At 40.0% G+C, this 27,874-nt stretch overlaps 1 protein-coding gene and 1 long non-coding RNA gene across 3 annotated transcripts; one reads left to right on the top strand and one right to left on the bottom strand.

Annotated features, from left to right (window-relative positions):
- Nucleotides 1-138: 138 nt before the first annotated feature.
- LOC111254586 (uncharacterized) lies at nucleotides 139-27,214 on the top strand. Of its 2 annotated transcripts, none has more exons than XR_015317793.1 (5): nucleotides 139-431; nucleotides 648-780; nucleotides 13,761-13,874; nucleotides 22,713-22,870; nucleotides 26,169-27,214. It is a non-coding gene; the product is annotated as an uncharacterized LOC111254586 (long non-coding RNA). The 2 variants fall into 2 exon arrangements; XR_015317792.1 differs by having other exon boundaries at nucleotides 648-9,504.
- LOC111254584 (DEP domain-containing protein 1A-like) lies at nucleotides 14,826-18,057 on the bottom strand. The gene is made up of 2 exons (XM_022815563.2): nucleotides 16,995-18,057; nucleotides 14,826-16,806 (listed from the first exon to the last, which is right to left on the bottom strand). The coding sequence occupies exons 1-2, from the start codon at nucleotides 17,427-17,429 to the stop codon at nucleotides 16,708-16,710; spliced, it is 534 nt and encodes a 177-aa protein (XP_022671298.1). The 5' UTR covers nucleotides 17,430-18,057; the 3' UTR covers nucleotides 14,826-16,707.
- Nucleotides 27,215-27,874: the final 660 nt, after the last annotated feature.

The raw sequence follows: 27,874 nt of genomic DNA, 5'->3' as shown, positions 1-27,874 counted from the left end.
GATTATATAAGAGTAACTTTGAGATTTCGAATTGCACACATCTCATAAAGGATGCGAGAATGACATCTCGATGAAAAATAATTTCCTATCAGGATAAGAACTGTACCTTTACCTTTATTCATCATTGATCAGACGAAATGATACGGCCCCTCCGGGATTTCCACGGCGGTCACCGAAGAGCACTGATTCGATGACGCGTGCCGTCGGATCTCGACAGCTGCGAGCGTCATACTCGGAGCCGGTGTCCCCGGCGGCGGTAAACTTTCCCCCAGTGGAGCACAATAATTTCGTGGCGAGTGGAGAAGGCGATATCGAAAAAGGTACCCGTCGAATCAATTCGGTAGCCCAGGAAAGACGGCAACGGGTCTCAGCTACGTCCCGCATGTACAGGGACGCCGATATTCAACATCGATCAGATAAACAACGAGGAGGTAGATCAGATGTAAATTTAAGTAGTAATACTGAGAGTTGAAACCCATAAGCTGGCTCTTAGTACCACTGTGAGCCTGAACTGTGATACTTATTAACACAAATTATGTCCCCGCAACATTCCCCACTAGTATTAAGTAATTAGTAAGTTTGCATTATGTGGCCAGTTCTTTATACTAAACAGGGCTCGAGCTTATTATCGTGAAATTTCGTTCCAGATCAGGACGGCTGCCAGATCCAGTGAGTGAAAGTTAACGTAGCAAATCGGCTGCGAAGAACAAAAGACATCGAATCTTCATCTGATTGGGATTAATTGCAATTAGCTACCTTATTTGTCATTGTTACTCATCTGTAAGTTCACAAAAGGTTAACAAATCACAGCAGTCTACTGTTGCTGGCTGGCACAAGCTGACTTCCAATGTATATATACATATATATATATATATATCTAAAATTTTCGACAGAAGGACCGCGTTCGACTAGAGATTCTGCAGCATGACAACCAACGTGTTTATCCATCAGATACAAAGATCTGCATTTTCACTTTTCAAATAGATATTATAATAATCTGCAGCAGTTATAGGTGATATTGATCTATAATCAATACAGCGGAAACAAATAGCGCCAATACTACAGGTTGTATCTTTGGTGGCCATGCGTCCTACCGCACTAAAACCCTATGCATAAGGTAAAAAATCATATGCGTTCATTTAACTACGATGTCAACAATCGCTATTAAATTTAATTATTCAACCAGTGGATTTATTGCGTAGCAGCTAGACAATCAATCAGGCTCTAGAGCGTCCACCAACAGCTCAAGCATCTTCATAATCTAAAGCGCGAAACTTTTGAATCTCCTTTAACGGCCAACTCACCTGTCTTCGTACGGCCATTAGTACTATCTGGTTACTTTAACATACGGTTTGTTTGTCCTTTGCAGCATAGAACATGTCCGTGCATCTTGCTAGTATTACGCTAAAGATGTCACTCCTTCGACAATACGAAGCCAAACAAGTTTTTTTGGACTCCGCACCAAATTGAGTAGGTTAGGTCAGGTAGCTTGCTTTATTACTTAAATATCATGATAAAATTTGCGGCTGCTGCAGACGGCCACTTTCGCCAACGAGCAGAAGTATCATACAATGGTTGATCTGTTCTCTCGTAGCCATTGACTCGACAGAAAGTACTGAGCTCACGTAAATCCTAACGGAACATCTGCGAACTGCAGCGTACTTGGAGACGACACGAAAATTGACCTTTTTATACCTGCGCAGTGAAAGGGATATTCTTCGAATTTCTATTGATTTCCTCAGTTCGTGGAACTTGAGTACTCTGCATATCAGCCCAACTTGTTGGAGTCAATCTGTAGAATATACTGTTCCCAGTAGAAGCGCCACACAGGAATTAAGGTCGAATTTGTATATTTACCGCTGCCGTTTACCTTTGGTACCACCAGCGCTACAAATATATGAGGAGAACTTGACATACATCTATGAAGGCCAGCTGCGTTGCCAAATTCATTTGTGTCCGTCACAAATATTGCGGGAAGTTGAAAAGCTCTCATGTCACGTACACTTCATACAGGTATGAATTAACCTACATATCCGGTTGTCAACTTACTTTCTACATGTTGTATGTACATCGTGTATATTTTTCATGACTAGAACCGGGTTCATTCTTAAAGATTAAATGGAAGAAGCTACCATGATCATTATATCTGATTGATTGTCGGTAGCCGGCTGTAGTAATAATGTGTTAAGGATCCACACCGTAGAATTTAGAGTAACTGATTACAGGCTTTCTACCCGTACATATATGAACTTGGCTTAAACTAGCAGGTAAATAAATATTCGAAAATTACTAGATGCTTGATTTTCATATAATTATTCCATGTCTGACTAAACCGTTGACATTCGCCCTTGTTATTAGCGTGATTACGATAGGCAAAGGGCCTCCTCGATCTGGGGCATTTAGAAATGTCAACGATCGTCGTACTCTGGCCACAGCGGAGTTTTCCATGTCGGTTGCGTTATTAGACACAGATGTTTATGGGGTAACACGATAATTGTACATGACCAGCGAGTATATGTATGGATAAGTACACTCTGATTTGCTTTGACTGCCGGTTATACTAGCAGCTGTAGTCACCGAAGGTTGAGTAAACAAGGGATTGACAACAAATCGACGTAAACGTTTTACCAAACCGCTTCGCGGTACTAACAAAAATATCCACCCATCAGTTCCGCTTCGTGGAACTCCTATAAGCACTGTGTGCGAGGATGTAAACGTAATATTCGCGCGCACCTCGGAGGTGTATATAGGCACACCTGTATCCGTCACAAGGACCCAGGTGTATATAGGCACACCTGTATCCGTCACAAGGACCCAAGCCAAAAAAGACTGTATCTAAAATATATGGTCGTACTCGGTACGTTCAGCCTGATATAATACATTGTTGTATACATTGAAAACACAGGAAGTTCGCGCAACAAGCTACTACTTGTGCGTCGGACCCACTGAACGGTAACTCCTTTTTTCCAATGAGTCTATCATTGCGTACTCATCATTATAAGCTATGTGTCTGCGCTCGTAAAAGTCAGCCAACTGGAATCCAGGCCGAAAGAGCCGTGGCTTTTAAATCGCCTAAGCAAAAACAAGCTAGTTCGATAAAGCCGTATTACTAATAGCTTATGAATTCCGTTTTCATTTAATTATCGACCTGGACCTATAAAAATCATCTGGACCGATATTAATGGGCTATTTTCTTTTAATATTTACTTATTAATTAAACTGCTAATTGACGATCAGTATTTTAAGGAATGATGAAACTGACTGCATGATAATGACGATGTTGGTCACATGTCGATGCACGATACGGTGCTCTTCAAACGATGCGTACGTTTGTACGCATTACGCGTATTTTTCATTCACGTTTACCTCTTAAGTCGGTTAAAGACGGCCTGACCGCGTGGTTAATCTAGATGAGCGTCTTGTCAGCGGTAATCATGCGCAAATAAACATACAGGAATCCCTGGTCCAAATCTCAGCGCTCGTAAACATTGTGACTACAGAGAATAGTGTTACTACGCCGTTTTATAGGTTTTTTTGGAGAGTCCGGCAAAACCCATACCGCTCAAATCTCTAGTCGGGCAAGCCGTTGATGCCACCGCCTAGAAAATAATTTTGAAAACTCATTCATACTGCTGAAATATTTCGGAGCGTTAAAAAAATTAAGAGTAAGTTTATTGTTCTAAACGTCGCAGAGCAGACGATCCTGATATATGCTATAGCTTCAGACGATACCTGAGATACGTTGTACAATATGGAAACTGAATATAGACTAGGCGGGACTACACAGTGTAAGCACTTATTCTCAGGTATTACTACGCAGCTGTCGTCTGTTATATACGGCTACTTAAATTTATGACCAGTGCGTTGTTGGTCGTTAAAAGGGCCAGTTTGGGGTGCGTCAGGCCGGCGTTTCTGTGTTGCCCACAATTTTTCAGCTCGACAGATGCATATGTCCTTCGGATATTTCGCCCAACTAATGGCTAGTGGTAGTGGTAGTATTAGCGTATCCCATAATACCATCGATAAAGATACCTGTGAATTTGAAACTATGGAAAATTAAATCTCTAGACGTCCCTTGCGCTTTATCTCTTTGAGGATCCAATGACCAATTCTTTGTCGAGCCAAACGTCTGGTTCTGTCTTTACATGCTGTAACACTTATATTACGACGTACAGGACCAAAGGACGTTTGATTCGTGATCGGAGAAAGTCCTGCGGAGATTCCACCACCTAAAGACGATCCAGTAGTCAGAGATACCTCTCGTTGTTTCTTGAAGATATACCTACCTTCGGAAGATAGAAAACGGAAATCCTATACGAAGGCGGTGTCCATTGAGAGCAGTCGCATATAAAAAAAAGAAAAGCCAGAGAATGCTCCACCAAGTCAATTTGCTATACATGACTGCTAAGGTAGTACTAATCTTTATAATATTGCTATTGCACGTTACTTATACATCGCATTATATAACCCGTGATATCTGCTCGCTTGGCCAGCGCTCCTGTCAGGTCCGATCCGGTTAACCTTTTCAAAACCCGTACTAGGTATTACATATACAAAACGAAGATGATCGGTGGAAACCTTTCTGATAGGTTAACGCCTGTCTGCCGAGTTTGTTTCCGACACCCCGTAGTAATAACGACCTACGCCGGTGGACGCGGCTGTTGGCGATAATCGTGACCAGGTCGGAACGCAAGTAACACCAGCTATCACAGAAATACTTTCAAATTGACGCTGATTGATATAGCTACTGTATTGCGTAGTATTCAAAGCGGTCGACCTTTTGTTGATGCGGAAAACGTTGAAATTAGTTGAGAACGATATATAAGAAAGAAGAGCACCTTATTGGAACCGAGGTTGCTGTATATATATATATATATATTGTTGTTCCAAATTTGTTTCTTCAAAAGCAGGAACATACTTGTGGGATAGGATCGCGAGATTGGAATTAGTGATTTCTGTTTTCAAAACCATGATACGCCGGTTTGTCCGCACAGTCATAACTGGAATCAATTAATTTGTTCAGGGAAAACTTTTTCGTCTGCTAAAAAGTCGTGATCCGAAATTAGTTGTCAGTTTATAAACTAAAACTATGTCCTTTCGAGAATCACGATCGAGGCCAGTTTTACCTCGAAAGAATAGCTCGTGTTGCTCATCTAATGACTCTCGTTACTAGCGAATGATTCGTAGATTCTTTCTTGTAGATTTGGCAATGGCGTTAAAATATCGTCAAAAGAGTTGAAATAGACATAGTTTCAAGGGACTTCCTGCGCTGACTTCGGTCAGTTGGGTCTCATTCGGACACGACAGGTTTTAATTATCATCTAGTAGAATGGAAAAGATGCCCTAGACCACGGAGTTGAACCAGGCATTGTGAAAGATTTTATTAAGGTTGCGAGGGCTACCAGTGTTAGGCTGTGTTATTGCCGCAGTGTTCGGGCAGAGTCGAAAACGAGGTCAGCCTTCGAAGGACAACGGCCTTGCGAAAGAACAGCCAATGCGATCGTAAGGTAATTAGTAACCGAAAAACAAAGGCACACTAGACCATCGAAAGCGAACAGAACGACCATCAACAGCCTGTGTTACGCGCCTTAGGCAATTAAAAGTGCGAACGGGGGCCAGGCTGCCTATTAGAACAATGCTTTTACGTCAGAGCTGTGACCCTGGATTTCCCCGACCGCTACAAGAAGACTTGCCGCCTATTGCTGTTATATGTATGTGTGTCACTAGCATCTTTAGAGGTACTATTCTTCTATGGCGAAGCGAACTGTTGCCGTCTACGCGAGTACTTATTGACACATCCAGTCCTTTAGAGCGGGATGCTGTTAAAATAGACAAAACGAATTAGAATTTCAACCTATAGGCTGATATAGTAATCGTCTAAAGGGAAAGATCTATTATAGATCAAGGTTACCGTACATAGGCCGTTTGCGGAAAACTTTGATGTTATCTTGTAACTCAATTGAAAAAAATTGCCTTTGGGCATATTCATTAACAAAAGGCGACTAATACTAATATGTTAAAATAAAGCACTATTGTTATAAGCTTATTTAATCACGCATACTTACACCTCTCAACAAAACTGTGCACCAATCGTTCATGCTCTAACTTAGCAAATTATATTTCGAAACGAAAACAGGTCCTATGGACAATTTCATCCTGATACAGCAGATGAATTTTAGTGTCAACTGGACGCCGTCGATCAGGTGAATCTGGGCTTTTCCTTCTTGCACGTACTTCAGCCCACAGTTGCCAAATAGGAGTACACTCTTTTGATGTTAAAATATATTGAAAAAATCTCTACTTTTATCATTCCCCTTTCAACGTATCATAACTCTCAGCTGCTCAGTATAGACTGGGTGGCACATTGCAGCCTATCGGCGATGAGGCGCCCCAGCAGGCTCTCGGCTGTTGAGGGCGATCTTCAATAAATGAGCCACGAATATTCCTCTGTAGACTTGCGTAGGTTTTATGAAGCGCGCATTTTTCAAATCCGTTTAGTCATTTGTTTAAACAAGGCCCTCTCAATTCTATATCCTAATATAGTTTTAGAAGGCCTACAATTGCAAACACTGTCATCGATAGGGTTTAAATCAAGGCAGTAGCCGTATTTTGCTTAAGTCTGTGGAACGATGATACCATCGCTTATTTTCGCCAACTATATAACAACTGAAGTTTATAATGACTAAGGTGACGTACGGTTATAAACCCTTGATAATGTTTGAAGCTAGAAACAGATTCGTATAGTTATCATTGTGGTGTCTTTCTGGCGAAGTGTTCCACATCCAATCAGCACTCATCATACACGTACGCTGTTCTAGAAAAGTTCCGTAAGTTATTTGATGCGCAATTCGATTGGGCGGAACTGAACTTGAGTGTCTGCCGCAACTTTGAATGCTGAGGTTATCAGTATAGATTTCACGTTGGCTATCACACGTAATATTCGATCAAACCCTATTAGGGCTTCTTATAGATGACTTTTAATAATTTTAAACACAGCTCATTGCGTAACTGATTCAGCGCACTCAAAATACAACTTGGAGCGCTTTATAACTTCCAGCGTATCCAGAAGTATCTATAACGCTAGGAAAACATGAACAATAACTTTGTTTCATACTAAACCTCAATATGTACGTGTTGCCAAAAATGTTTAATATTTTAAAAAAATATTAGTGAATATTTTTTTAAATTTAGTACTGGCTAAGCATTCTATCCTATACATGCTCAGTATGTATGTATGTATGTATAGAGGTGGCAAAGTAGAAAATTGCTAAGAACGACCTTCTTTCTTCTAACTAGGATTTTTTTGTTATCCAACAGTTACGTCGGTGCATTGATCGATGGTGCGCGGGCTGATATTCGCTCGGTCTCGAGCAAACTAGGTTTTTTTTTTACTTGCCTTACGTTGACACCCAACTGACTTTTACAATTTTGAGAATTTTAATCAAAATGTCTACCTATTGGCGTGCTATTGATTATTTGAATATTCTTTCGTACAATAGGAAGACGATTTTTCGACATGGAACGACATTCGGTTTCAACAAGTTATGCACTATAAGTTCACTGACCGTTCAGCCCGCTCCATCTACCAATTGCAAGTTAGCGTAATAAAAAGCTGTTTCTATTCGACCCGGTAAACACCCGGAAAGGTCACCCACTACGATGTATGTTGATAATTGATATTTTAGTAATTTCAAAAAGTATAATGATATGAGATGTTCTCACAAGCATCGACGCGGTATTAAAAACGATGCAGTTACGGTTAAACGCGCATGTCTGCAAGTTACTAATTGCCTCTATAAAATACGGCCCAGGAACACTATAACGCTGCCTTTTTAGATGCTGAGTATTGAAGTGCCCGTCTTGTAAGTTCATTCCGGAAGTATGCATATCCTGTTCCACTAGGAATAGGCGCTTACATACTGCTAATTAACTGGAAACTTCAAAGTAAAAGCAATGAATCACCAGAGTCCTTGTTTAGCTTATTTTCCCAGACAAGCGAATACATATTTTCGCGCTATTTATGATGTTTTTCGATAGATTTTCTTGTCATTATATATGTATAATTTGATCATTAGCGATTATTCACGAACACCTTCGTGTATAGATCTTGATTATACAGTAAGATCAAGCGTGTACGTTGTTTGTAGCAAATCCTTAGTAAAGAATCTTTAGAGACGCGCAAAAGCGGTACGGGTATGTATATAAGCGGATTTTTCGATCATGACGTAAATAAAAATGCTCATTACACGGCTATTGGATTCAAGTGGATCCTATAGCTTAAACATTGGATCCTATATGTATACTATTTTGCGTTATTCTTTTTTTTTTCTATGTAAAGATACGAATCGTTTGGGCCATGCTGGGCTAGTTACTTTCGCCGACGGAGTAACGCTGGCTACTCCCATCTAGTACAGCCACACAGCCTATGCTTTTCAGAAGACGTCATCCGAAGTCTCTAAAATGTTCATCATCACATACTGCTATGAAAGTAATTAATTTTCTACAAATCGGGCAAAAATGAAGTGTTGATCTATAGTAAGTTAGCTAAGACACCTGCTAGTCAAGCTGACCTGCATTGAAAATTGAAACAAACACTAGATGTTGGAAAAGTTCCCCAAAGCTATTATCCTTGATTAACTTAAATACAATTCTAGCACAACTAAGGGACTTTGTTTTTATGGCTTAAACGCTATAAATATTACCCTAAAACCTTCCGCGATCGATTGGAACTAAACATCAAAAAAAATCTAACGGCTATTATGGGCTGATTCATGGGCTGTGTGTACGCCTTGAAATTTACGATTCCATCAATAAACACATAAGAAAAAGACGAAGAATTAACACATTTTGGACAATTAGCTAAAGCTATTTGATGGGTACAAGATTCTGTTTTTTTTTTTTTTGATAATACTATTTTGAGCTGTAGTATCGCTGACCCGACCAAATGGTACCAGCAATCATTATCTAGGTGTTTCGTTTGAATGGCGTTCAACTTTTACGACGCACCCCGTGTCATCCGAGCAGAGGGCTGTTACGCGATCTCGGGTAATTCGGAGTTGAAAACAGCTGTCTCATATCTCCACTCGGTTCATCATTACGTACACACACATATAGAGGTATTTCAATTGACCGCATGGCGTTTAGCTACTAGACGAAACGGAAGCGTTACTGGTGAACGACGTTCGAGACCCTATTGAACAAAATCTCCGTCACTTATGGAACGGTCTAATATCAGCACATGCAGCAGAGTTTTGAAGCTAGAGAGCCACTTGGAGCTGATGGACGACGCACCTCTACTGTCAAGCTTTGCTAATCTTCACTCATACGTTGACGCTAGAAGTTTTAAAGTGTATGCTTCTCTTTCGGCTGAAATGCCTAGCGGCCAATACCCCACTAGAAACAGTTTTCCGATACGTCAATAAAGACTCGTCTGAGTATATTTGTAACGGACGATTAGTGTTAAAAATCAGTATTTCGTCATCGGGTCGTTGCTTGCGCCATAAGGTTCGTCTGATCGCGTTATTTCTAGGTATATCAGAGACCTGGTGACAACTAGCCGTAAGCGTTCAGAATAAACTAGTATAGAGAATGATACTTTGAATTTCCTACTAAGCGTTTTGCCTGTTTTGCAAGACGGAACGCGTCTTCACACGCACATTTTCCTTTCTATTTTTACAGTTGTGCGGCTTCTTTATTTATTATTTCGTTATTTCACTATCGATCAAATCTATCCGGTGGTGCTAGTGATTATTTAACGTCAAAATGCATAAATACTATAGAGTTTTTGCATGTTACTGCTCTTTTCCATTATGATTTGTCCGATAGGAGCCGGGAGTTTAGTCTACCACATCTCTCTCTAACAAAAGTTACTGGATCATGTTATCTGAAACAAGAAACTAGATGATGAAGAACAAGTACTTTTTTCTTTGTCTCTTTTCCCAGATTCGTTAAATTCAGGCCCGCATATATAGTAAGCTGAGCTTCTGCTATGCAGCCGAATCCCGTTGGCTAAACACGAACATTCGATGCGCAGTTGTATGTACATACAAGCTGGGAGAAATATCGTTACCGTTTGCGGAAATTGTCTACTCTTCCTTATGAATGAAATACCGTTTTTGAGTTAAATGAGTACGGCTCCTGTCGGAAGACATGTAAAAAAGCAAAATCTACCAAATGCCGACACCATAAATTAATTAGATCGTTCAAACTGGGCCAGACATTTGCATTCTAGACCACTATCTACCTACGAATCGAACGCTAACGTTTCTCTCAGCGCAGCGAAAGGGGTCCATTAGATTCTACAAGAACTGAACAATCCGTCAACGATATTTACTAAGAATAATGTTAACAAGTAGTAAATAATGTTCTTAGAGCGAAAAAAGGGACTGATTTTAGTTGAATTAAGTAATTTTTCTGCGGGCACATTCTAATTAGTAGCTAAAGATCAAAGGTGGCTCGTTTTTTTCTGAAATTGCTTAATTTACTGACGCCTGGCCATCAACAAAGCCTCATTAGCTATATCCCACCTAGTAAGTAGCATGGCCTCTACAGCCGCTGAGCAGCCAATGCATCCTTCTACCGCGTTTTTTGTATAAGCCTGGTAAAGCTCGTTTGATTTTCAAAGTAGAAAAGGAAAGACTACGCGTTTCTTAGCAAACATATCTAGATAGGTACTCCTCTATAAATGAAAGAGCCTTCAATAACAGCTATGTTCAACCATTTATGATGTATTCTGAAAAGGTCAGGAAGACGAACCTATTACTTATCGTTTAAAGATGTTAAGCTATCTGAAATGATGCTTATAACGGCAGAAGAGAAACTCTATATTCGCAAATCTTTTCGTTGAATATCGGCACTATTATACTGTTGGTATTTGTGTTTTTTTTTTTTCCTTATTTTCTACACTAGATAACTGTTTCTATAGGACCGTTATTGATTACATGTCTTCAGCGAAATGAGCGTGTCTTCCGGAGGCATACATTATTGTTGCGTATCAGAAATGGCCAGGGGCGAAACTGAGCACCTGTGTGGTGGATGACAATATATAACTACCGATAGAAACCGCGCTGGGGCACCTCGTAACAGCCTACTAATAAAGATAGTGCACGTTATGAAGGCTATGTCTGGTGGTCAGGCAACTTGTAGTGCAGTATCCAACATTCACCCCAAATCAGAACAAAATGGTGCTTTCAAGAATCTTATGTCTCTATACGCAGCTGTGGTCGTGTTAGCGGCAATCTTGACGCGACACTAAAGATAACGCTTATCTCGTTTCTGGCCCCTGTTTCGAGTACGGCTCTGCCGACTATGGCCTGTTCGTCGGATGCAATTATTAGGCCCTGCGTCGTTACTATGCTGGTCTAATCCAACGGAATTACCAAACGTGAATTTGTAAGCGTGTCAAAAACGACTCGAGACCACATCACCTTCAGTAATTCTTGATTGGTTCATGTACGTTCCAGTTCTCGACAACAAGGATTCGCCAACAACGAAAAAAAGTATCTTCTCATTATGGCTAATTGCACGACACAAGTTTATAACGATCAATGTTAGTAACTTTTTAGCAATGTTGGCATTATCATCTTTGACAAGTTATCTGATTAGTAAGTGCCCATATACGTATGTGTGGTTTGGTATGTTCCTGAAAAGCGCATCCGTCGTCAGTAGATACCGGCACAAGTGTCGAATATTTCATGTTAACAAGGTCTGTTTCACTGTTTTTCTGGTCATTTCCGACAGAGGGTGCAGTGCGTGTATCAGAGCAGCGCTTTGATCACTCCTACCTACCCAGTCTACGGTATTGACCAGGTTGCTTTGACGGCTGATTATGATCCGTTGTAGGACAACATTTCTTTTCCTATTATGTACTTTAGTTTATTTTGTTTATATTGTTTCCATCTAATGTTGACAGCGACATTTACATCTCTAGTTTATTGTGTACAACCAAACATAAAAACTGTTTCAGATTGATTAGGACACGGTATTAATCACGTCAAACAGACTCAACGTACTGCTTTACAGAATTTATCGAGCAGGACACGGGCGCGTGTTTAGTTTACGCGGAAGGAAGTGGCAATAAAAAACTCCTTAGGGCACTGTTTCGAGAGGGCCCAGTGACAATGCGTGTGGTTACAAACGTGAGAAACTCAGACATGGTCTGGGTTCGAGTCTTGATGTAGACACACTTCGCTGAGGCAAAACAAAAGGCAATGAATATATGCAGTAGTCTTGAGTTCTGCTCGAGTTCTCCAATTGTATCGAGTTCCCTTTAATGATAGCTTTTCGGAAAAATGCCACACAGCGGTACATTTAACATAGAAGGGTTATAAAAAAGTTTTAGATGGGACCGTGTAACTCATTGCTCAGCTCCTTCCTAAAAAAGAAGAGTCCCTCGATCAAATAGATCAATTGCAAATATTTTAAGTTCTGCTTGTTAGTGCTGCCTCTAGCATAAATCCGTAATAATATATCTATAAATAAATGGAAAAAAAATACAGACTCGGGCATATTAAGTGAAGGTCATGTTAGCGGCTAGAAAAGCTCCAACGTGTAAAGTTATCAATAATTAATAAAAAAGTGACCCAGTACAGACATCGACGACGAAGCTGCCTCACGGATATATGTAGAACACCCTATTTAACTTTGAAACAATAGCCACAGCAACTCTCCACAGATATTGATGAGGAACTTTATTATTATTATTGACTTCTGTTAACATTGGATAATTGTGGTCTAAAATCGTTTTGCTTTTGAAATGGGTTTCGGGTCAAGCAAATGCTTATGTCAGTTCCAAGCTATAGCCGATAAAAAAGGACACGCGCCAACTATAGGGTATGCACGAGTATTACTTAAAACAGAAAAGCCTGCTATATATAGTAATTAGTCTAAGTAACACCCGCCCTCCATTTTTCTATTGCTAACACATCGATATATTTGTATTGATTGATTGATTGAAACATGATTACAAAAGCGCTAAAATCTTAGTGAAAGGATTGTATAGTTGGGTCTAAACGTATCATAATTCCCACATATGAACATTGGGTCTAGCTGATAACCGTAAACATCTAAGCAAATCTACTTATTGCACAGCTTTATCTATATATACCGATAAAAAATTACTGATAGCTATTCAGTTGAGCTATGATTGCTTGAGGAATTAGCATTAAATTGAAAGAATTAAACTCGAGCGCGCTTATACAATGTCTGCGGACTATAAAAACAATTTCGTAATTTCCCGTTAGGCATCTCCTAAGGTTTTTGTTTATAGCTTATGCTTAGTATATGACTAAAGTTATAACATTATGAAATTGTACTCATAATAGAGCATTGCTATCACTCGCTCGGTAACCTTAAGTCAAGACATTCCATTTTAGATTTTCCATGAAATAGCACTCAGCTGATTTTCAGGGAGGCCCGAACCATTTAGCGGACGGAAAATCAGTATTAAAAATGATCGATGTCGTTATGAAGTACGTACGGGCTAAGTAACCAATAGCTACTTACTATCTGCTACTACCTATTGATTTTTATCTCGTAATTGGTATTAGTAGTTGGTTTGGTTCTAAATCTTTACAATTACATCTAGCAGAGCAGTAGATACTCGGCGAGATGTGATATTGAAAAACTTCTACGGCATCCATCTAAGTTCCATTAATTAGTAGGTCGGAAACGCGGGTACGATTCAAAGCCAGTTTTGCATAAGCTACATGTCTCAATCTAGACATCCGAATAAGACTTTTGTGCGAAAATCTTTCTTACAGGGGGAAAATCTCTACGGAGAAGGATACCCGTACAAACCGTAAATCTGTTGACGTGCGGTTTTCTTCAAACAGGAAAAGCGCGAACGAACGTGAAAGCGAAAGCTCATTTAAAGCGTACGTACATCTGATGAACCTTCGCATAACATATAACACGCCCGACCTGAGACATCAGCTCGTCAAGGGTCTGACAAGAAAAAAAAGGAAGAATCATTCATAGGGAAGGAAAATGCTACCAGTAGGTCCATAATGTCGGAAGCACACATGTAAAGGACGCGTGACTAGGAGGCCGAAGCCGACGAACTTCATGGTTCCTATAGCAATCCTATGAGTCTCAAAAGGAGGAACCTCTAAAGCACTCCTGGCCGTGCATCGGCCGAAGATGCTATTTTCCAATTGTCCGTTTCACATCTGAGACAGCATGGCTCCGATACTATAATAGAACCGCCATTCTACGAAAATATTTTCCGAAGCTAAAGTTGTTGTATATGTATTTTTTGTCACTAAAACTGGATGGTTCAACGTCTTAGTTCTTCTAGTAAAGCAAATTTTAGGTTTTGCTGGCATAGATTGCAAGCGATATTGTTGTTTTTATCGTTTAATGAGGTAGAGGTGTCACTACAGGCTTTAGGAAAGCTGAGAGTCGACAGCATGTGCCAGTCGTACGTTGTTATCGTACGTAAAAAAAGGTTGTAAATTGAACAAATGACAACGATTTCCTTAAAACGATTTCAAAAAGCTAGTAGGCAGAAGTTCTCTGTTGAAAACCCCAAATTGAAAAAAAAAAATAGCTCGTGTTCCTATGCGTATAGACTGACCGGAAGTCTATATTCTTAATTCTCAACTATGTTTACAGTCTACTCAGTTATACATAGTCTGCATAGTTCATTTTCAGCCAACAATGGCTCTCCGTGCAGCAGTCGTACTCTTTATTTTGGCATATACTATTGTATATACAACACAACCTGTATATTGATTGGGAGGAAAAAGAAGAAATTGATTTGCTTTTGATAGCTTCTCTAAAAAGTGTCTAGAGGGAAAAGAAACATCGGTTTGAATACAAAGGTCTTATTATTTATTGATAGAAACAATCATATGAGTGTGCAGTATGTTCCACAATACAGTTTGTATAGTACTTAATATATGTCATAAATCTTTAGCCATTTCAAGCCATTGCTACTGCTTTCATATTGTCTCGCACTTGCATTCCGTAATGAGATTTTCGCTACAGGCACCTTTTACTATGTGTAGATGTTGGATCAAATCCAATTGGGTTAATAGTATGAGCCAAGTATGTTAGTTAGCAACAACCCTTCTATTTCTAAGAACTGATGAAATCTGTCATTTACTCTCATTTCTATATTTTGTGACGCTGATCATGTATCTTGTTAAGGTCAGCAGAAAATCAAAGGAAACGTTTTCATTGTGTGCATTCCATGTCCGCGTTTCTAAATCCACCTACTTCTAGATCAGCATTTGCCTAACTGGATTTCTAATTTAGCTTGTTTTGCGCAGATTTCAATAAAGGCAATATTGGAACGAGACAAAAAGGAAAAGCGAGACAAAAAATGGATCTTCTTTTAATAGGTCCTCCGCGTCCGATGACGAATCAGCCTTAATCATAAATAAATATCAAAAAAATCTCAAATTTTCTTAATATGTATTCCATTTGTAGCGTTAGCTGCGTTAGTGAAGTTTAGCGTTTTGTCCATCCTATGCACATAGCCGTACATAGACCAAAAAAGGTCATTTCAAAGCTACAAATCAAGTGCAAGAAGCTTGCCGCATCTGTCTAAGTAGCCATTTGGAAAGTTCGGCTGGAAGTCCAACATTATGTATTTCAAAAGTGTCTTACCGACCCAACGCTATTTTAGGCTGACTAACGGATACGATATTGAACCAGGCAGTCGCTGCCAAATCTCGTTCTATTGATATACACTCCTGATATCTACTCCGAATAACAGCACTCGCTTTTTAGGGTAAAATATAGTTTTTATTTGCATTCTGTATTCATACATACAAACATACATACGAAGTCTGATTAATTGTAGCATTTTTACATATAACTTGTAAACACACGCAACATTTTTCCTCCCCGTAATTGTCGCAAAGAAAATAAATAAGTCACAAGAGGTTTTTGATAATTCTTATTTGATACTTGTTACCTATTTTGTAAACTTACAAGGGAATGAATAGGCGGATCTAGATTAAAGATGCCGCACCCTGGCGCGGACTGGGTCTAGGCAAGCGTTTTAGACTTCAAGATCCAAACTTATAGTACACATTCCTGTTCCAAAATATTTTATTATAATTTTTTTTTTATATTAAATCGATAAAGAATACGCCACTTAGGAGTGACACATGAATAATTATTTCGTTGTTGTCAATATTTTTCTATTCGTCTCTATGCCCCTAGTGTTAGTGACTTCATACTATACATATTAGAGGGCAAGCTTCTAAGGTACTGTCGCTAAGTGTCATGGCTGTTGCCTATGTCAGGGTGTCCACATTGAGGCTGGTGACACATTCACCAGGCGTAGAGTTAGAGAAATATCAGTGTCTTCTTGCGGCTTTGTAGCTCCAGGTCTGCCTGAGTGTTCTTTCAACAACTGGGAAGCTCTTTCCATCTTGAGTAATTAATTGTTCGTTGAGCATCATGCTAAAGAAAGCTTTCTTGTAAGATTCCTTGGTCTTGCCTAGTGCACCTTTATTTGTTAATGTTGGCCTAGATTTTTGTCGTCCTGATGGTGCAGTAGTAACAAGTTTACCAACCAAACATAAATGCCGGTCTATGTTGGAAACCAGCTATGAAGATGAGCTTCGTTTCATGCTGGGAGTCGGCGATCTAGGACCGCAAATGTCAAAATATTTATTTGGATCAGATTTTACAGTGTGCAACCTCTGTCGTACTAAATATTTGTCCAACTAATTCAGACGTTTCACAAAAGGATCACGTCGTCTTTCCAGTAGGTTTGATCTTCTGTATTGAAACACTGACTAGGGCCATTTTAACCAGACTGGTCGCGGATCTAGTTGTCCTTGGAGGCACCTGCAAAGAATAGCTAACAAAGTGAGATATGCCACCCGTTTCTACTGGTATGTAAAAGTCACGCATTAGATTTAGCATATAGATCACTAAGCAATCCTTCTCCCACTTTCCATCGAGCTATATCAGATAAAATGGCCATGCTTACCTATTTAATTGAACATGATTACCAGTTCTCGCAATATACTTACATAACTTAAGTTTCCGCTTCGGCTTTCTCGAATATAACTGTCATCCTCAATAGAGGCGTTGTGTTTTTTGAACGTATATAGTTGGTGAGATGAATCCTTGAACTGCTGTCCTCGTCCGTGGACATCCTCAATGATCTTTTGTTCCACAAACTTTTGCAATAAAAGGGCAACTTTCTGCCTAGTGATCTCTGTCCTGTCCGTAGGTTTTTTGCACTTCTTCTCGTCGTCCACTGCCCCGAAGAGAATATCCCAGTTTTCTTTAAGGTAGTGCAACGTCCAAGATACGGCCTCATTTCCTGAGAAGCAGTTTTCAATGTGCTTTAGTCCTTTTCGGTGGCGCCCAACTGGCAGCTCCTCTTGTACAGCCGTCACAATTGTGTTCCAAGTTCGCGTAGCGCGGAACTGTTCCTTCTCATAGCCGCCTTCACACTCCATTGCGTAAAATATATATAGTTTTTGTTCGAAGTCAGGAATAATGCAATAATTGTCGATTGATCCAATAAAGCTGATAATAGCGGTGTCTTAACGCAAACACATCAGGCTTAATAACACTCTTACCGCTGTCATGCGGCGACTGCGCTTCGCGAGTATCGAATGGTGTTTTTGTGTGTTCACGCTGGGCTCAGCGTCATGTCCTCCTTTCTGATCCCCGAGAGGAGAAACCGTCTCCGTCGTTGAACAGAGGCGAACAGTAAAGCCGACACGGGTAACATAACACAGCATAGCATTAGCCGATAAAGCTACTAATGACCGAATGTGATAAACAGCAGGCCGTCAGTTTAATGCCCAGACGATTATGTACAGAGTATAGATATCTACTGTGTGACCGAGAGCACGTCATCACTGATATGAACTTTACTCAAAAATTACAGAGTGATCACTCGCTGATCGTCCCCTAACTGACTGAAGACATTTCTTGAAGAATCGTGTTACAGTCAAGAAAACGCGTTATGGCTGTCGTGACTGTGTATTTTCTAATCGTACCACGGTAATAACATAATAGTGACAAATAATAAGCTCTAATCTACTCACAACCGCGATTATAGCGGAGCTAAAGAAGTATCACATCCGGTACAGAACCGGACAAGTAGGCATTTGCACTACGCTATCAACGGCCGGCTGGACTTAACACAACGATACTAGCAGGTTAATAAAGTGTACACATTCTACGCTCAATCCTCTGGAGCCATATTGGTCAAAGCATCGATTTCCTTTTCAGTGGTCCAATGCGCTTCTGTAAATAGCTTTTGTAACCTACTTCTCCGAACGATTTGAAGAGGAAAGACATAAAATAGACCACGGTCCAGTGAGCCTCACAGAAATATTAGGCCAAGTGTATGTTCTGGCTTGTGACCGACAATTGTCATTAAGGCAGGACTTTGCCATTGGCAAAATAAATGCAGCTTCAGGGGCAAATAATTAGCATAGGTGGACAATCTGATAACAGTAGCATTTCTGGAAAACATTGTCTTATCTATTATTGATGAAAAAAAAGTCACTTTGACTGGTGCCAAGCAATACTGGATGTTTGACAATGTTACTCGACAAGCAAATAACTTTAGTAACAAACTAATCAATTACTGATGCAGAATAATAAGGCTAATAAGTCAATTAGAAGCTACGCTAAAAACAATATAAACTGACATTAGATAATAGACAGACTGCTGCTAACCAGGCATATTGTTTGTTACTGGCTGCCTTACACCTATACTGTAAGTAACTAATAGAACCCCATAAATTGAATCGCAGGATCCCAAAAACGTATCTTTTTCTTTATATCAGGAGAGCTTATTTTTAAGACTAAACAGTTTTTTTTTTTTAGGTTTGCTGAAATCATAAATAATCCCGCTGCCGCCGCGCCGTTCTCTTAGGTTTTTGAGTTGTTAAACGAATAATAATAGTAAAGCACGATATAACTCTAAATACGTCCGACATATTTCCATGTTATGAACTTTGTTTTCCGCTAGATTGCCAAATAGCTTTCCCAGTGCGTAAGTTGTTGTTCCGAGAAATTAAAGAGAGACAAATCCAATTGAACTGTTTCAAGTTACAAAATATTCTGAGGTCAGTAGTCCTACACAGTTTACCAGGACCATAGGCATTTTTGGAGCTATATATACCATTCACTTTGCTTAGATCCAGCCGTTTGCGTACAGGTTGGGTAAAGTCTAATAACAATGCCCGGGTCTGCATCTGGGGATGAAAGGCACTGAATTACGTTAATTAGACACTGCCACTTAATCTCTTTAATACGATTAATAAGAAAATAATGCCAATGTTCTTTCCTCAATGCTATCACAAATCTGAAGTTGTCTATATAGAAATATGAAGTATTTCATTCGTAGATCCCTCACTAACTATGTCCAGGTCGAAGACACATTGGCACCGCGCCACGATTTTAGCTACTGTTGCATTACCATGAAGCGCAGCCTTCACATCTATTCAGAGCTGGTAGTGTTTTTTGCCGTCTAGTGCAAATTTATATAGTCCGATATCATTCACATCTTCGCACATCAACAGATTTATGGCTTAGACACGAAAATTAAAAATAAAATAATAGAAAATTAGAAAAGCCGGGGCAAGTTCTAGATTCTAGATTGAATAGAAATAATTCCTGCAACCTGTTCTGCGTAGGTATAGTCGACAGCGCTAAAAAAAACCCACTTGTAAAAGCAAAAAATCAATTTTTTTCGGACGGTGTCATTTAATTCTCAATAATCTACTTTTGCACACATGTAAGTATAATTATCTAACAACCGATAACTACTGACTGAGAGCTTTAGAGATAAATGTTCTAGCTGCATCTCGCCTCAGGTTGTTGGTATACGCATCAATACCCGTTTACCAGAACTTATCACACACTATCTGCCAAAATTTGCCCTAAAGCTGAAAGAAATTTCGCGCGGTGTCATACAAAAGCTTGATGCACGCATCAGAATTGAACAGTTGTTTATTAATCATAGCGTAGATGTCATTAGAGAGGAAGGAGTGTGCCAAATGATGGCGTCTGGATCCCGTTATTGCAGGCAAATTGAAGAAGCTAGCAGATTTAGACGTACCATGGCTTGTTAAACAAGTACGATTACTGTCATTGTTGAATTAATTACCATGATACGTTCAAACTTAACTTGGTACAGTGGAAAACCTCTTTTTTGCGATTTTGAATAACCAGGGTGGACCCAGCCAGTACGGAAATCGTTGTAACGCACATGAAGCCTATCACTAAAAAAACTTTTCGCTATAATTCTGAGGTGTCAACTGCCGTAGTTACTCACAGTAACCAATCGCATGACACCGGATCCACTGAGTTCTGTTTCTAATGGAGGCCTTTGTCTTTGCCTGAATCCTAGTAGTAACACTGGAGATGATAGGGTAGGTTACTGAATTTTCACACACAAAGACACACGTTTATAGTCACGGTATAGCGAGTGCTTGTAATGAGAAAGACCTCTAGAGAAGTCCTTACTACTTTTCGACGGAGTTCCGTAGGGTCTTTCTATTAAACCGTGACAATCCTATCCATCAGTAAGATATGCTGTGTTGTTCGATTCCTCAGTGATAAAACCGTTGCCCATAGATATCAACGAGTCTCTTCTGCTACATACAAAATAGCATCTAAACTTTTCGTTACAATCCGCAGCACGCATCGATAGCTGCCATGGCTGACGTACATAACCTACATACAACGGCCGAACGCTATAGGCGTATTTCAAACAAATTAAATTAGAAAAATCCATAAATAGTTCGATAAACTCTTCAAAAACGAACATCTGACCGACAAGTATTAGGCAGGATCACCGAAAAACAGTAGTATATTACAGTTGTGCATGGCTGAGCTTGACTATCAATGTACTGACACTGTTAGATTAAATAGGTGCCTCTATTCCGTGCCGTAGGTTCTAAGTAAGTTTAATGTCTAAGGTATATGACGAAGTCTATTGTCTCATGTTGTCCTTGTGGGTAATATCGTCGCCAAACTAAGACTTGTTATGAAGCTTGACATGATAAACATACAGCCCTTCGAAAAAGGAAAATAACAGAAACGACACACTCGTTAAGGATCACATGGACTTCCGCATCTCAACACACGTTACTAGGTCAAAAACACAGTTCATCATTATGAGAGTTTGTTTCGGTGTGTAAAATCTTCAGGCGTTTCGTTCAATGCACTTTTGAATACAATAAATAAATAGATTGCCATTATTAGACTGCATAGTTTGCATATCCCCAGAAAACATCTGATCCTATGCAAAAGAATGCAGATTCACGAACGGTAGCTATTCTGTTATGGAAGTAAACAGAAGCCAATATGTACCTGTTATCGCTAATAGTACTATCGTCACTACGTACATTACCACTAATAATGCGCCCCAGATATAGAGGTCAATTTTCAATCCATGCACCACTATTTGACATCGTCTAAAGGCCGACTCAATGCACGACGCCCAGTAGACGTCAGGTTGGGCTGGCCAATAGACGTACATTAGCCCAGAGGCTATCAGCGCTAAGCGATCTGGTCTGCTGCCATTAGGTTGTCGACAAAGTACTGACCGAAAAGGTTTTTTGACTCAAAATCGAAGCAAACGTATTGAATATTTGAAAATGTGATCGATTACCTTCTACCATTTTTCTGGCAAGAAAACCACATCTTTTCTGTTCCTGTCGATTTTTTTTCCATGGGTTGATATAATTTTCTTAGCCGTTGACAACAGATGTCTGGGTAAGTGGTTTTCCTAAGCAGCAGTAGCCGCCAGTCATAATGCAGGAGGCTTCAGCTGCCTTCGCGTCAGTCTAAGCCCTGGCAGACTGACGCCAAGAAAGCTAATGCTATCTGGAAGGAAGTTAATTAAGAACTGTACGGTACAACTTTTTAAGTTCGCTCATTACACTTTTTACAACCGCTCTAGAAATGGTCCGAGTTCATTGTACCTCTATAACGAGTTTTGCAGACGGAAATACGATTAGAAGAGTCTTTTGCGTCTATTCACGTACCACTCAAACTTTTTCCCCAATTGGTCGACCACTACGAAGAGTACCCTTCACACCGAAATTTCCGGAACGCTCGTTCTTTGCGATGTTTCTTGCCTGTAAATAACACAAAATTAGTTCTATGTCTGGACAGTATTTATAAAAAAAATATCAGCTTTCAAATGGTACTTAACGCTCTTCACACGGAACTCAGACCTGTACTAAGTTTTATAACTTTAAAGCCATCTGGCTGGAAGAACGGTCAATACTTTTTCGACGGCTCAGTGTTTCCTATCCGTAGAACCGCGATGATATAAGTGAAGTTTGAAGCCCGTAATGAAATTACGGGCTTCGTGTTAAAAGGCTTAATTATATCATGTGGACTTTGAGTATAGATGCTTGACTTCGGCTATTTTTATACCATAGGACTCATATAAAAACTCGCAAGAGACTCGTTTAGAATTCGAATCCTCAGAAAAAGCTAATTAATAGCCTACTTTTAAACTTTTACGTTATTAATTTCTACGAAATAGTAATGGGCGTCCATAGAGAAATCGTATAATCTGTTTTGTTGTAGTTGACAACAATATAGTAACTGAGAATTATGAATTTTTGTTACGACTCTGTGCGAGCATCTCGGAAACGTACGCTCGTTCTACTAGGAACAGACTGACACTCTGTCGTAGCTTTGCGATCCATGAGTTTCGTTCAATAACCTACATACACAAGATCTTTCGACTTTGTGTGCAGATTCATTTTGCAGACAGGGTCGCTGATCTTCCAGCTACCAAGATTTGCCTGCTGGCTTCTCAGCTTTCAGGTCGTGGACCCCCGTACCTGAGGATCTATGAGAGTTCTGTGATGCATAATGCCAGCCTCAACTAAGGACAACGAGCGGATATACCCAGGTAATGAAGGCACAGCACTCTGCGCCCACAAAACAAATGCCCTAATATATATAGACTCACCTTCAATTACAGTGAATCATCTTGTGACAGAGATCAATTTAACGGCAACTGCAAGGACGAGTTCGTTCAATGATATCTTTAATAGAAAACATCTTCAATTCTATTTTCTTAGACACAAAGCAATAAGGTAGTCTCACAACCGGAATCTGCACATTGACCCCAAACTGTAGCTACTACAGATTCCAGCATAACTTCTCTTTGGATACGTAAAATGAAAAAAAAATAGGACTATGAACTGGATAACAAGTTTTTTTTTTTAATTTAAATAGTCGTTAAATAGAGCAATTTTGCAAATTTCCAGACCCAAGGGTTTGATTAGCACCGGAATCTTCCTTGCATCAACAGTAATAATAGTTCTATCCATCGGCAGAGTGGACCGGCACAGCGGGGTGCATCTGACATCGACGTGTGTTACCTGTCGATTGATAGACGGACACGTAGAGAAAGAGTTGATTCCACCCGTTTGGTCGCTCGCTCTAGATTACCTGTAACGCAGAAACTATGTTGTAGTATTACGTATGCGCGTTCCACTTCACGTTATAAAACAGGAACGAACTTTAATAAAAATTGTGCATAGCTAAATGCTAAACCTAACGTCATAGATGAAGAGGCTTGCTAAGTAACTTATGGCAGCTTGAGGGCGTGGCATTGCTGGGTCCATAATCTGTCAGATCACTTTGATATTGAAAACTTGTCGATTCGCTGACGCGTAATCATTTGTTCACTGTAAAAACCGGTTACAGATGTATCTTAAAATGAATTATACAGATATCGCAGTCGTAACTTGCTCGCAGCTGCGTTCGAGTACCTACAGATTGTTGCTTTGAAACGCGCGCCGCTCACCGTGTACACGTCCAAACAAAGCTTCTAGCTATAGTTAATTTCTGCTAGAAAATGCTCGTGTTTCCCTATAGGACTTTTCCGAAAGTTCAAAATGGTTGATGACCGTCTTATAGCAGTTCAGCAATTCTAATTCAGTATGGATGCATTGTCGAGACTTGGCTAACGCTGGCACAAGTCGAATAGGTTTACATTAGATATGATTTACTCTGTCTACACGAATGAGAGCTTTCCTCTGTATATATAAACCATAGACAGGTTTCTAATCTAATGCTTAATACCGATCTGGCCTGCCAGACGATTCAGGCGCCGTCAAGGGAAACGTCAAGCTCGAAAACGATTTCCTAAGGCGTGCAGACTAAATACAAACAGAAAGCGACAATGATCTTCAGGCTTAGCTGCCATAACAACTATTGAATAGGCTACCTATTACTGAGACTTTAGCGAAAAGTAAGACGTTGCTAAATAATTCTATGGACAGTGTGTGGAAGGCCGCTTTTGTAGCCGAGAGCAATTACGCGTTGATAAAGACCCAATCGATTGGGTTATACGTATTAAACTGATTAAATTATGCCTGCGGGGATTATCAGCCTGTCGATTAGAGCTATCGTAGAAAAACTATGGAGTGCTAAAATACTAAGATTGGTGTTATTCTAAACCAACTTTGGTGGTAAAGACAAACGCCCCAAATCGATCAGGCCAGCTAGTTTTTAATGGCTTATGATAACGTTTGAGATGTTCAAGCAAAGTTCTAACACAGATCGATCGTATTCGTTCATGCAAGCTAACATCACCTGCTTAATGTCGAAAACATCCGGATTCGACAATACTTCAAAGCTATGCGAGGCTCCGATATATTGATCTGAAGGTTTAAGTAGTATGGATCCACTTTATCCGCTGATTGTTAGGTGGCGTCTCCTTATTTCAACTCAGTAACCACAGCCGCTGTTGCGGTTAACCCTAGAAATAGCTGCCATGTTATTTTCCGCCATACCAGAATATTATGCATTATCGTTATGGTCAGTTTGTTTTAGATTAATGGCACCAATAACAACGTCAATGTCAACTTCCGATCAAATACCCCAAGGTGTCTATCGGCTGCGAGCCGTAGCGTATGCATGTGTAGATAGAGGTGTACGCATGTGGGCGTGTATGTACGTGTAAGTGTATGGTATTTCATTTTGCAGCGATCACAGATTGACGTTAACGTCGGTATAGTATAATTACACGGAAGTTGAGACAGCACTTAAGTCGAAGTGGCACAGTTTTCTATATGCCGTAGTCCACATAGACCTTTCGCCCGGCATCATATTTGCGGCTACGTCGAAGCGTGGCCCCTTGAGTTTTTTCGGATTTTAGGATTTATTGAAATCATACCACAGGTAATGCAACGACTGATACTGCCAACCAGACTAAATCTGCTGAAAGGGATACAGGGCATGGGGGATAGAGTTCATTTGCTACCTTAAATCTGAGACAGATACTGTCTATGCCGTTGTGCCTGCTTATTCTTCTGAATTGCGAGTACTGTTTTGCTAGTTCCGCGAAAATTGTTAATAATGTCAATAGAGCAATTTTGCAAATTTCCAGATTCAAGGAGAGACTCGCGCACGGGTTACACCAAGTTATTCTTGGGTCATGGTAATATTTTTGCCAAAAAGCGCGAAGTTAGTTGTGCTGTTCGTAGAGTCCGGTATCGATCTTCTGTTGTTCGAATCTGTGAAAAATAGCATCGTGGTTTTCGTCTGCTGCACCAACGTTGATACTTTCTCTGGCGCGGACTTCCGTCTGTGGCTATTCACTTAATTGTAACTCATAAGAGACATTCAATTTAGCAGAGCGAAGGCTATGCGTTCTTGGAATGATGTCCAATACCATCTTAAATTGACCTTGATATGCCACAAGAAGTATGCGTCCGCGTTACGTTTGTTTCCTGGTGTCCAAGCTGTCGTAGATCCAGTTCTAGAAATCTGTCACAGCACGAGTCTATTCGACATATATTCAGACAGCTCGACTAAATTTCTCGACTTTCAGGCTATTTTTTTAAAAACCAAAACCAGCATCAACTTAAAATATCTTCGAAGAATCATTCTTCTTTCACACCAAGCGCCTCGAGTACACCTTATGGTGTTGGGAACATATTTCTATAAAATCCAACGAAAACTTTCGTTATCTTGCGTGCCCTAAGAACATTTATGGTAACATTAGTTTCGCATACGGTGAGGGCTCTCCATGTATTGAAATACGTGACCATGTCTTAAATCAATTAAATTTCAATTATTCATCAGTAAGAGACCTCATCGATACCGGTCAACCAATAACCTATTGTCAAAGCGAGTGTATAGAACTACTTAAAACACTTTGTAATATGAATTTTCTTTTGTTCGTATAAATGAAGTAATTTGCCAGGTGTTCTAAAGACGGCGCTAAGGGGCAACGGGTGGCATGAGACCTATTAAGATCCTCCTCGCACCTTTAGCATCTCTATGTATCGCCAGGCGCTTGGAAACCCTGTTTCTTACGGGGTCTATAATTGGATCCGTTAATGGAAAAAGCGACCCGCGACATCGTTGTTCACCGGTTTGTCCATCGTCACCCGAAGCAAAGAAGTCTCCATCGATCTACATGGATTTTTGCTCCCACCTTTCGAATTTTTTTAAAACTAACTTATAGATCAACCTGATAACTTATTTGCTCGGACGCACCGGCGAATCAACTAACAGATACACCAGGCAATTTTTCCACCAATTTGAGAAACGAAAGCTTTGACGCGATTTAATTGTTAGGGATTCTCCATTTCAAAATTTTCCTAAATGGTGCATGTCCCATACGTTTTGACCGGGGCTGAGAGCGGTTGAGAGGAACAAGCGGTGAGGTGGTTTGACCGCCGATACGGCCAACATTGGCTTCCTGCATCTTTCGATGCAGTGAAACTTCTGGCGTTAAGAAGAACATAGGCAAGGCGCGACCTGAGAAGATGTCAACGGCCATTGTCCTGCCTCAGCCCCCTATCTTCATCGCCTCCGACAGCCAGATTTACGGTCAGTCCCAAATCTATGCCAACAAAAACCATCGTTACCTTTCGACTATGGGTTGTGATTAAATGTTATCTCTAACAGACTAACAAGAGTCCCATATAAAATAAACTAAAAGGCAAATAAAGTGTTGACCGAATGCAAGTAGTCCGTTTGCCGTAAGCAATCATAACAATATAAGCAGTTGAAGGTAAATTTTGAAGCAGCTCTATATTTATGTCAGCGTTCCCTACGCTATGTTTGGCAGCATCCTATCGAACATAGATTTAAGTCTATCAGTCTGCATAATCAGTAAAATTTTTCTGTATATGCTAGTCTCGGAGACAATTAATAGCGAGACGTAACAACGAAAAATATTACATACGTTTCATACACTGAAATATGATAAGGACCAAATACTACGACATTGTTTCTGTTGTTTTCCTTTTCAAAAGAACATATTACGCCCTATAAAAGCTGGGTACGTTAATGTAACGATCTACGTTATTCTCTGAAAGGCCGTAACTTAAAGACCATTTAATACTGTTCGTAAATATATGCACACCGAAATTTTTAACAGTACCGTTAGATGCAAAACATTATAGATTATTACTCCTATTTTTACTAAAATGGGTGTTATTACGGTTCAATAACAGCCAGTGTGGTCAAATTTGGGTTCACTTGCAAAGGGACGCTGCTAACATAAACCAGTGGACTTAACTGATTGCGCACTTTTATGTACAGTGGGGGTACTGACGGGAATTCTTGTATTCGTTTTATGTTTCGTCTAGATTTGTTTCAAATGCACGCATTGTACACCGATACATACAGGTTTTTTTTTTTATCTTTTTTTGAGAACAAACCCGAATCGTTTGGATTTTTACAGAAAAAAGTGTATTTGGCTAGGGTCACTGAATTGTATTGACGTGTATTGGAGGGAGACAATTTGCACCTCAGTACGCACTATTTGCTTTATGGCTAGTTACTGGTACTGAAAAAAGGTACAAACAGGTGAACACACTTCAGATAAGAATAATTTTCTATATTTCGTCTACATTTGAGATGTCAGCCACGCAATCGGTTTCGCTAA

The sequence above is a fragment of the Varroa destructor genome, unplaced genomic scaffold (assembly GCF_002443255.2).
Source record: "Varroa destructor unplaced genomic scaffold, Vdes_3.0 BEIS01000007.1, whole genome shotgun sequence".
Lineage (NCBI taxonomy): Eukaryota > Metazoa > Arthropoda > Arachnida > Mesostigmata > Varroidae > Varroa > Varroa destructor.
Note: the sequence above shows the minus strand (reverse complement) of the source record. Positions and strands in the feature narration are given on the sequence as shown.

Excerpts from the sequence above, each read along its gene's own strand:
- LOC111254584 (XM_022815563.2), bottom strand. The coding sequence starts at position 17,429 with ATGGAGTGTGAAGGCGGCTATGAGAAGGAACAGTTCCGCGCTACGCGA. Across the intron at positions 16,807-16,994 it reads GAAGCGGAAACTTAAGTTAT|GTGCCTCCAAGGACAACTAG; the intron begins GTAAGTATATTG and ends TATTCTTTGCAG.